The 11,900-nt window shown below is 45.9% G+C and overlaps 1 protein-coding gene across 1 annotated transcript in view; it reads left to right on the top strand.

Moving 5' to 3' along the window:
- Window positions 1-5,297: 5,297 nt before the first annotated feature.
- The window catches only part of LOC116360524 (multiple epidermal growth factor-like domains protein 10), a gene marked incomplete at both ends in the record, with an annotated part of 15,984 nt that continues 9,381 nt past the window's right edge, over window positions 5,298-11,900 (top strand). The window contains 2 exons of the mRNA XM_031815231.1: window positions 5,298-5,548; window positions 10,559-10,679. Coding sequence (XP_031671091.1) covers window positions 5,298-5,548; window positions 10,559-10,679 — 372 coding nt within the window. The remainder of the gene's footprint in view (window positions 5,549-10,558; window positions 10,680-11,900) is intronic.

Here is an 11,900-nt window from a genome sequence, read left to right as displayed (position 1 = left end):
CACACCCCTTCAAGTCCTATCTAATACAGCTGTAGGCAGGCTCGCCCCCTCCCCCAGCCTCTATTTCAACCACACCCCTTTCAAGTCCTATCTAATACAGCTGGTAGCAGGCTCGCCCCCTCCCCCAGCCTCTATTTCAACCACACCCCTTTCAAGTCCTATCTAATACAGCTGTAGCAGGCTCGCCCCCCTCCCCCAGCCTCTATTTCAACCACACCCCTTTCAAGTCCCATCTAATCCAGCTGTAGCAGGCTCGCCCCCTCCCCCAGCCTCTATTTCAACCACACCCCTTTCAAGTCCTATCTAATACAGCTGTAGCAGGCTCGCCCCCTCCCCCAGCCTCTATTTCAACCACACCCCTTTTCAAGTCCTATCTAATACAGCTGTAGCAGGCTCGCCCCTCCCCCGGCCCTCTATTTCAACCACACCCCTTTCAAGTCCTATCTAAATACAGCTGTAGCAGCTTGCCCCTCCCCCGGCCTCTATTTCAACCACGCCAGGACAGTCTGCTGCCTGTCCTGGCCTCTGTAAATTAGTCTGCTGCCTGGTCCTGCCTCTGTAATCAGGAGGCTGGCCTGTCCTGGTCCCTGTATAGTCCTTGTAATTGTGTCTGCTGCCTGTTCCTGGTCTCTGTAATAGTCCTGTAATTAGTGCTGCGGGCCTGTCCTGGTCTCTGTAATTAGTCTGGCTGCCTGTCCTGGCCTCTGTAATTAGTCTAGCTGCTTGTCCTGGTCCCTGTTTAATTAGTCTGCGGCCTGGTCCTGGTCGCTGTAATAGTCCTGTAATTAGTCTGCTGCCTGGTCCTGGCCTCTGTAATTAGGTCCTGCTGCTTGTCGCGGTCCTGTAATTAGGTCTGCTGCCCTGGTCCTGGCTCTGTAATAGTCCTGCTGCCTGTCCTGGTCTCTTGTATTAGTTTTGCTGCCTGTCCTGGTCTCTGTAATTAGTCTGCTGCCTGTCCTGGTCTCTGTAATTAGTCTGCTGCTGTCCTGGTCTCTGTAATTAGTCTGCGCCTGTCCTGGTCTCTGTAATTAGTCTGCTGCCTGTCCTGGTCTCTGTAATTAGTTTGCTGCCTGTCCTGGTCTCTGTAATTAGTCTGCTGCCTGTTCCTGGTCTCTGTAATTAGTCCTGCTGCCTGTCTGGTCTCTGTAATTAGTCTGCTGCCTGTCCTGGTCTCTGTAATTAGTCTGCTGCCTGTCCTGGTCCTGTAATTAGTCTGCGCCTGTCCTGGTCTCTGTAATTAGTCTGCTGCCTGTCCCTGGTCTCTGTAATTAGTCTCTGCCTGTCCTGGTCCCTGTAATTAGTCTGCTGCTTGTCCTGGTCTCTGTAATTAGTCTGCTGCTTGTCCGGGTCTCTGTAATTAGTCTACTGCCTGTCCTGGCCTCTGTAATTAGTCTGCGCCTGTCCTGGTCTCTGTAATTAGTCTGCTGCTGTCCTGGTCTCTGTAATTAGTCTGCTGCCTGTCCCTGGTCCCTGTAATTAGTCTGCTGCCTGTCCTGGTCTCTGTAATTAGTCTGCTGCCTGTCCTGGTCCTCTGTAATACTGCTTCCTGGGCTCTGTAATTAGTCTGCCTGTCCTGGTCTCTGTAATTAGTCCTGTTGAGTTCAGCTATTCTCTCTTCTTCTTCTCTGGTGAATAATAGAAGCGTGTGATGATAAAACCTTTTACAGAGGCGGGAGGTAAGAGATGAGAAATAGAAAGATAGAGAGACAGAGACAGAGAGAGAGACAGAGAGAGAGACAGAGAGAGAGAGGGAGACAGAGAGAAGAGACAGAGAGAGAGACAGAGAGTTAGAGAGCGTATAGAGAGACAGAGAGATAGAGACAGAGAGAGAGAGAGAGAGAGAGACAGAGAGAGAGGCAGAGGAGAATAGAGAAGAGACAGAGAGAGAGACAGAGAGAGAGAGGGACAAGAGAGAGAGACAGAGAGAAAGAGAGAAAGAGACAGAGAGAGAGACAGAGAGAGAGAGACAGAGAGTTAGAGAGCGATAGAGAGAGACAGAGAGATAGAGACAGAGAGAGAGAGAGAGACAGAGAGAGAGGCAGAGAGAGAGAGAGAGAGAGAGAGAGGCATGGGCAGTCACTGGCAGAGCATGACGCAATGTGTGTGCGTGTTTGTGTGTGAGACAGAAAGAGAGAAAGACAGAGAGAGAGAGATAGAGAAAATAAAGAGAGACGGACGCAAGAGAGAGACAAGGTAATTGATGGTCCTGTCTCGTCACTGCTCTGTCCCCCACTCTGCTCAATATCAATGAAACATTTAACACGAGCAGTAGACTCCCCCTTGACTCTCGCTTGCTGGGAAATAAAGTTGTACAACTTTACAAGTCTCTCAGGACTGTCTCTGTCTGGTTCAACAACCGCTTCCAGGGTCTCCTCTGATCTTCAGTTGAAATGCATCCCCAATGGCACCCTGTTCCCTTTATAGTGCACTACTTTAGACCAGAGCCCTATGGGTAGTAGTGCACTACTTTAGACCAGAGCCCTATGGGAAGTAGTGCACTACTTTAGACCAGAGCCCTATGAGTATTAGTGCACTACTTTAGACCAGAGCCCTATGGGTAGTAGTGCACTACTTTAGACCAGAGCCCTATGGGTAGTAGTGCACTACTTTAGACCAGAGCCCTATGGGTAGTAGTGCACTACTTTAGACCAGAGCCCTATGGGTAGTAGTGCACTACTTTAGACCAGAACCCTATGGGTAGTAGATGCACTACTTTAGACCAGAGCCCTATGGGTAGTAGTGCACTACTTTTGACCAGAGCCCTATGGGGAGTAGTGCACTACTTTAGACCAGAGCCCTATGGGTAGTAGTGCACTACTTTAGACCAGAGCCCTATGGGTAGTAGTGCACTACTTTAGACCGGAGCCCTATGAGTAGTAGTGCACTACTTTAGACCAGAGCCCTATGGGTAGTAGTGCACTACTTTAGACCATAGCCCTATGGGTAGTAGTGCACTACTTTAGACCAGAGCCCTATGGGTAGTAGTGCACTACTTTAGACCATAGCCCTATGGGTAGTAGTGCACTACTTTAGACCAGAGCCCTATGGGTAGTAGTGCACTACTTTAGACCAGAGCCCTATGGGTAGTAGTGCACTACTTTAGACCAGAGCCCTATGGGTAGTAGTGCACTACTTTAGACCAGAGCCTATGGTATAGGCACTACTTAGACCAGAGCCCTATGGTAGTAGTGCACTACTTTACATTTGTAATGTAGGTCTGCGTTTGGGGTCACTACAGTCAGGTTGTGTTTATAATGTAGGTCTGCGTTTGGGGTCGCTACAGTCAGATTGTGTTTGTAATGTAGGTCTGTGTTTGGGGTCGCTACAGTCAGGTTGGGGTCGCTACAGTCAGGTTGGGGTCGCTACAGTCAGGTTGTGTTTGTAATGTAGGTCTGTGTTGGGGTCGCTACAGTCAGGTTGGGGTCGCTACAGTCAGGTTGTGTTTTATAATGTAGGTCTGCGTTTGGGGTCGCTACAGTCAGGTTGGGGTCGCTACAGTCAGGTTGTGTTTATAATGTAGGTCTGCGTTTGGGGTCGCTACAGTCAGGTTGTGTTTGTAATGTAGGTCTGCGGTTGGGGTCGCTACAGTCAGGTTGTGTTTATAATGTAGGTCTGCATTTGGGGTCACTACAGTCAGGTTGTGTTTGTAATGTAGGTCTGTGTTTGGGGTCGCTACAGTCAGGTTGGGGTCGCTACAGTCAGGTTGTGTTTATAATGTAGGTCTGCGTTTGGGGTCGCTACAGTCAGGTTGGGGTCGCTACAGTCAGATTGTGTTTATAATGTAGGTCTGCGTTTGGGGTCGCTACAGTCAGGTTGTGTTTATAATGTAGGTCTGCGTTTGGGGTCGCTACAGTCAGGTTGGGGTCGCTACAGTCAGATTGTGTTTATAATGTAGGTCTGCGTTTGGGGTCACTACAGTCAGGTTGTGTTTGTACTGAACGCTGCTGGAAGAAGAAGGAAGAAACCAGGTCTCAATGTGATGACATCACACTACACTTGTCTTTAAAGTCAATTTCCCTGATGTTTGTGGATATAGTTTCTCTGGCCAAAACTCAGCTGATGCTAATTTAATCTGACTTGGTCCAAATAGGCTACTGTAATGATGGAATTTGAAGGAGAAATCCAAATCCAGACTATTTGACTAAACACGGCCTTTAACATAGCAGAAGTGTGTGTGTGTGTTCTCACTGTTTGTTTCAGGGTGCTGTCTCAGTATTAGGGTAAGATAGTCTATCTAGAAACATCAGAAACATCACAGAGAAGCTTAGCGGGCCAGTCAGCATGGATGGAGAGATGTCATGTTTAATGATTTGTGTACCTCACTCTCCAGGTTGTCATGTTTAATGTTTTGTGTTCCCCTCTCTCTCTGTCTGTCTCTACTCTCTCTCTCCAGGTTGTCATGTTTAATGATTTGTGTTGCTCTCTCTCTGTCTGTCTCTCTCTCTCCAGGTTGTCATGTTTAATGATTTGTGTTGCTCTCTCTCTCTGTCTGTCTCTCTCTCTCCAGGTTGTCATGTTTAATGTTTTGTGTAGCTCTCTCTCTGTCTGTCTCTACTCTTTCCAGGTTGTCATGTTTAATGTTTTGTGTTCCCCTCTCTCTCTGTCTGTCTCTACTCTCTCTCTCCAGGTTGTCATGTTTCATGTTTTGTGTAGCTCTCTCTCTCTGTCTGTCTCTACTCTCTCTCTCCAGGTTGTCATGTTTAATGATTTGTGTTCCTCTCTCTCTCTGTCTGTCTCTACTCTCTCTCTCCAGGTTGTCATGTTTCATGTTTTGTGTAGCTCTCTCTCTCTCCAGGTTGTCATGTTTAATGATTTGTGTTCCCCTCTCTCTCTGTCTGTCTCTCTCTCTCCAGGTTGTCATGTTTAATGTTTTGTGTTGCTCTCTCTCTGTCTGTCTCTCTCTCTCCAGGTTGTCATGTTTAATGTTTTGTGTACCTCTCTCTCTGTCTGTCTCTCTCTCTCCAGGTTGTCATGTTTCATGTTTTGTGTAGCTCTCTCTCTCTCCAGGTTGTCATGTTTAATGTTTTGTGTTGCTCTCTCTCTGTCTGTCTCTCTCTCTCCAGGTTGTCATGTTTAATGTTTTGTGTACCTCTCTCTCCAGGTTGTCATGTTTAATGTTTTGTGTAGCTCTCTCTCCAGGTTGTAATGTTTAATGTTTTGTGTAGCTCTCTCTCCAGGTTGTCATGTTTAATGTTTTGTGTAGCTCTCTCTCCAGGTTGCCATGTTTAATGTTTTGTGTACCTCTCTCTCTCTCCAGGTTGTCATGTTTAATGTTTTGTGTACCTCTCTCTCTCTCTCCAGGTTGTCAGGCTGACTTCTGGGGCCCCCACTGCACTAACCGGTGCCAGTGTCAGAACCGGGCCCAGTGTAACCCCATCACGGGGGCGTGTGTGTGTACGGACGGGTACCAGGGCTGGCGCTGTGAGGAGCTGTGCGAGGCGGGGCTCTATGGGAAGGGATGCCAGCTAGAGTGCCAGTGTCTCAACGGTGCCACCTGCCATCACGAGACCGGAGAGTGCCTCTGTGCACCGGGATACACCGGGGCTATGTGAGTGTCTTCAGACACCTCATCAGTCTATGACCCTATGACCATCCTGACACCTACTGTTTCCTGGTTATTGTGTTGGGGGTTTGTTCTCAGGGGCTCCAGGTAATGTAGGAGATTGTTTTAAGTTGATGGGATGACTCATCTGTTACCGGGGCTATGTGAGTGTCTTCAGACACCTCATCAGTCTATGACCCTATGACCATCATGACACCTACTGTTTCCTGGTTATTGTGTTGGGGGTTTGTTCTCAGGGGCTCCAGGTAATGTAGGAGATTGTTTTAAGTTGATGGGATGACTCATCTGTTTACCGGGGGCATTGTGAGTGTCTTCAGACACCTCATCAGTCTATGACCCTATGACCATCATGACACCTACTGTTTCCTGGTTATTGTGTTGGGGGTTTGTTCTCAGGGGCTCCAGGTAATGTAGGAGATTGTTTTAAGTTGATGGGATGACTCATCTGTTTACCGGGGCTATGTGAGTGTCTTCAGACACCTCATCAGTCTATGACCCTATGACCATCATGACACCTACTGTTTCCTGGTTATTGTGTTGGGGGTTTGTTCTCAGGGGCTCCAGGTAATGTAGGAGATTGTTTTAAGCTGATGGGATGACTCATCTGTTTACCGGGGGCATTGTGAGTGTCTACACTTTTCCCTCACTGTTTCCTGGTTATCTTATCTGCTGTTCTCCTCTGGTCCAGGTTGAACAATGAATCTGAAAGCGTCTATGCTGTATAACATTGGTAGTCAAAGTGACAACTATATATACAGGACCAGTCTGTTTGGATACACCAACTCATTCAAGGGCTTTTCTTCATTTAGACTATTTTCTACATTGTGGAATAGTAGTAGTGAAGACATCAGAACGATGAAATAACACATATGGAATCATGTAGTAACCAAAAAAGCGTAAAAACAAATCTAAATCAATTTTTATATTTTAAATTCTTCAAAGTAGCCACCCTTTTGCCTTGATGATGGCTTTGCACACTCTTGGCTATTCTCTCAACTAGCTTCATGAGGAATGCTTTTCCAACAGTCTTGAAGGCTTTCCCACATATGCTGAGCACTTGTTGGCTGGTTTTCCTTCACTCTGTGGTCCAACTCATCCCAAACCATCTCAGTCGGGTTGAGGTCGGGTGATTGTGGAGGCCAGGTCATCTGATACAGCACTCCATCACTCCCATTGGCCAAATAGCCCTTACACAGCCTGGAGGTATGTTTTGGGTCATTGTCCTGTTGAAAAACAAATGATTGCCCCACTAAGCTCAAACCAGATGGGATGGCGTATCGCTGCAGAATACTGTGGTAGCCATACTGGTTAAGTGTGCCTTGAATTCTAAATAAATCACAGACAGTGTCAACAGAAAAGCACCCCCACACCATCACACCTCCTCCTCCATGCTTCACGGTGGGAACCACACATGCAGAGATCATCTGTTTACCTACAGTACTCTGCGTCACAAAGACACAGCGGTTGGAACCAAAAATCTCAAATTTGGACTCATCAGACTAAAGGACAGATTTCCACCGGTCTAATGTCCATTGCTCGTGTTTCTTGGCCCAAGCAAGTCTCTTCTTCTATTGGTGTCCTTTAGTAGTGGTTTCTTTGCAGCAATTTGACCATGAAGGCCTGATTCACGCAGTCTCCTCTGAACAGTTGATGTTGAGATGTGTCTGTTACTTGAACTCTGTGAAGCATTTATTTGGGCTGCAATCTGAGGTGCAGTTAACTCAAATTAACTTATCCTCTGCAGCAGAGGTAACTCTGGGTCTTCCTTTCCTGTGGCAGTCCTTGTGAGAGTTTGATCATAGCGCTTGATGGTTTTTGCGACTGCATTTGAAGAAACTCAAAGTTAAAGAAATGTTTCACATTGACTGACTTTCATGTCTTAAAGTAATGATGGACTGTAATTTCTCTTTGCTTATTTGAGCTGTTCTTGCCATAATATGGACTTAGTCTTTTACCAAATAGGGCTATCTTCTGTATACCACCCCTACCTTGTCACAACACAACTGATTCCCTCAATCTAATTAAGAAGGAAAGAAATTCCACAAATGAACTTTTAACAAGGCACAACTGTTAATTGAAATACATTCCAGGTTACTACCTCATGGGAGCTGGTTGAGAGAATACAAAGATTGTGCAAAGCTGTCATTAAGGCAAAGGGTGGCTACTTTGAAGAATCTCGAATATAATTTGATTTGTTTAACACTTTTTTTTGGTTACTACATGATTCCATATGTGTAATTTCATAGTTATCATGTCTTCACTATTATTCTACAATGTAGAAAATAGTAAAAAATAAAGAAAAACCCTTGAATGAGCAGGTGTGTCCAAACAGACTGGTCCTGTATATATAACTATACATACATATATAACAACTGTACATGTAACGATTGCGCTTAGAGTCGAGAATCGAGTTCAGGAAGTGAGTGTTTTAATTCATATAAGAAACAACGAACAGGAAACACAGACACCGACATGAAAACAGAGTCAATAACACCTGAGGAAAGAACCAATGGGGAGTGACAGATATAGGGAAGGTAATCAAGGAGGTGATGGAGTCCAGGGGAGGGACAGATATAGGGAAGGTAATCAAGGAGGTGATGGAGTCCAGGGGAGGGACAGATATAGAGAAGGTAATCAAGGAGGTGATGGAGTCCAGGGGAGGGACAGATATAGGGAAGGTAATCAAGGAGGTGATGGAGTCCAGGGGAGGGACAGATATAGGGAAGGTAATCAAGGAGGTGATGGAGTCCAGGGGAGGGACAGATATAGGGAAGGTAATCAAGGAGGTGATGGAGTCCAGGGGAGGGACAGATATAGGGAAGGTAATCAAGGAGGTGATGGAGTCCAGGGGAGGGACAGATATAGGGAAGGTAATCAAGGAGGTGATGGAGTCCAGGGGAGGGACAGATATAGGGAAGGTAATCAAGGAGGTGATGGAGTCCAGGGGAGGGACAGATATAGGGAAGGTAATCAAGGAGGTGATGGAGTCCAGGGGAGGGACAGATATAGGGAAGGTAATCAAGGAGGTGATGGAGTCCAGGGGAGGGACAGATATGGGGAAGGTAATCAAGGAGGTGATGGAGTCCAGGGGAGTGACAGATATAGGGAAGGTAATCAAGGAGGTGATGGAGTCCAGGTGAGTGTCATGAGGTGCGCGAGACGATGGTGACAGGTGTGTGGGATAGCAGCCTGATGACCTAGAGGGCAGAGAGGGAGTATACGTGACAATATATATAACAACTATACATGTATATAACAATGGTCGACAGTGGAGTTGGGTAAGACACATGCAGGTCAGACACCAGGCTATATGTGGGTGCTTCAGTACATTACACAGTTCAGATCAGATACCAGGCTATATGTGGGTTCTTCGTTACATTACACAGTTCAGATCAGATACCAGGCTATATGTGGGTTCTTCAGTACATTACATTATACAGTTTAGATCGGATACCAGGCTATATGTGGGTGCTTCAGTACATTACACAGTTCAGATCAGATACCAGGCTATATGTGGGTTCTTCGTTACATTACACAGTTCAGATCAGATACCAGGCTATATGTGGGTGCTTCAGTACATTACACAGTTCAGATCAGATACCAGGCTATATGTGGGTGCTTCAGTACATTACATTATACAGTTTAGATCAGATACCAGGCTATATGTGGGTGCTTCAGTACATTACACAGTTCAGATCAGATACCAGGCTATATGTGGGTGCTTCAGTACATTACATTATACAGTTTAGATCAGATACCAGGCTATATGTGGGTGCTTCAGTACATTACACAGTTCAGATCAGATACCAGGCTATATGTGGGTGCTTCAGTACATTACATTACACAGTTCAGATCAGACACCAGGCTATATGTGGGTGCTTCAGTACATTACACAGTTCAGATCAGATACCAGGCTATATGTGGGTTCTTCATTACATTATACAGTTCAGATCAGACACCAGGCTATATGTGGGTGCTTGAGTACAATTACACAGTTCAGATCAGATACCAGGCTATATGTGAGTGCTTCAGTACATTACACAGTTCAGATCAGATACCAGGCTATATGTGGGTTCTTCATTACATTACACAGTTCAGATCAGACACCAGGCTATATGTGGGTGCTTCAGTACATTATACAGTTCAGATCAGATACCAGGCTATATGTGGGTGCTTCAGTACATTACACAGTTCAGATCAGATACCAGGCTATATGTGGGTGCTTCAGTATATTACACAGTTCAGATCAGACACCAGGCTATATGTGGGTGCTTCAGTACATTATACAGTTCAGATCAGATACCAGGCTATATGTGAGTGCTTCAGTACATTACACAGTTCAGATCAGATACCAGGCTATATGTGGGTGCTTCAGTACATTACACAGTTCAGATCAGATACCAGGCTATATGTGGGTTCTTCGTTACATTACACAGTTCAGATCAGATACCAGGCTATATGTGGGTTCTTCAGTACATTACATTATACAGTTTAGATCAGATACCAGGCTATATGTGGGTGCTTCAGTACATTACACAGTTCAGATCAGATACCAGGCTATATGTGGGTGCTTCAGTACATTACATTACACAGTTCAGATCAGACACCAGGCTATATGTTGGGTGCTTCAGTACATTACACAGTTCAGATCAGATACCAGGCTATATGTGGGTGCTTCAGTACATTACACAGTTCAGATCAGATACCAGGCTATATGTGGGTGCTTCAGTACATTACACAGTTCAGATCAGATACCAGGCTATATGTTGGGTGCTTCAGTACATTACACAGTTCAGATCAGATACCAGGCTATGTGTGGGTGCTTCAGTACATTACATTACACAGTTCAGATCAGATACCAGGCTATATGTGGGTGCTTCAGTACATTATAAGGTTCAGATCAGATACCAGGCTATATGTGGGTGCTTCAGTACATTACACATTTTAGGTGGGTCTCATGATGTCTCCACTGGCCTCTTCCTGTGTCCCCTTCAGCTGTGGTGAGCGGTGTCCCTCTGGTAGTCATGGCGCCCAGTGTGAGCTGCGTTGCCCGTGTCAGAACGGTGGAACGTGCCATCACGTCACGGGGGAGTGCTCCTGCCCCGCTGGATGGATGGTACGACCCAGACACCACACATCATTACACCATTACACACTCTCCTTTTCTACAGCTTTATTCACAGCCCACAGTGTTCTCAGAAACCACAACATGTACCACAGACTAACAGTCTACTGTGGTAGTGTTCTCAGAAACTACAACATGTACCGCAGACTAACAGTCTACTGTGGTAGTGTTATCAGAAACCACAACATGTACCACAGACTAACAGTCTACTGTGGTAGTGTTCTCAGAAACTACAACATGTACCGCAGACTAACAGTCTACTGTGGTAGTGTTATCAGAAACCACAACATGTACCACAGACTAGCGGTCTACCGCGGTAGTGTTCTCAGAAACCACAACATGTACCACAGACTAACAGTCTACTGTGGTAGTGTTCTCAGAAACCACAAGATGTACCACAGACTAACAGTCTACTGTGGTAGTGTTCTCAGAAACCACAACATGTACCACAGACTAACAGTCTACTGTGGTAGTGTTCCCAGAAACCACAACATGTACCGCAGACTAACAGTCTACTGTGGTAGTGTTCTCAGAAACCACAACATGTACCACAGACTACCAGTCTACTGTGGTAGTGTTATCAGAAACCACAACATGTACCACAGACTAACAGTCTACTGTGGTAGTGTTCTCAGAAACTACAACATGTACCGCAGACTAACAGTCTACTGTGGTAGTGTTATCAGAAACCACAACATGTACCACAGACTAACGGTCTACCGCGGTAGTGTTCTCAGAAACCACAACATGTACCACAGACTAACAGTCTACTGTGGTAGTGTTCTCAGAAACCACAAGATGTACCACAGACTAACAGTCTACTGTGGTAGTGTTCTCAGAAACCACAACATGTACCACAGACTAACAGTCTACTGTGGTAGTGTTCCCAGAAACCACAACATGTACCGCAGACTAACAGTCTACTGTGGTAGTGTTCTCAGAAACCACAACATGTACCACAGACTACCAGTCTACTGTGGTAGTGTTCTCAGAAACCACAACATGTACCACAGGCTACCAGTCTACTGTGGTAGTGTTCTCAGAAACCACAACATGTACCACAGACTAACAGTCTACTGCGGTAGTGTTCTCAGAAACCACACCATGTACCACAGGCTACCAGTCTACTGTGGTAGTGTTCTCAGAAACCACAACATGTACCACAGACTAACAGTCTACTGTGGTAGTGTTCCCAGAAACCACAACATGTAC

This window comes from Oncorhynchus kisutch, unplaced genomic scaffold, assembly GCF_002021735.2.
Source record: "Oncorhynchus kisutch isolate 150728-3 unplaced genomic scaffold, Okis_V2 Okis09a-Okis19a_hom, whole genome shotgun sequence".
Taxonomy (NCBI): Eukaryota; Metazoa; Chordata; class Actinopteri; order Salmoniformes; family Salmonidae; genus Oncorhynchus; species Oncorhynchus kisutch.
This window is presented reverse-complemented; position numbering and strand designations above follow the sequence as displayed.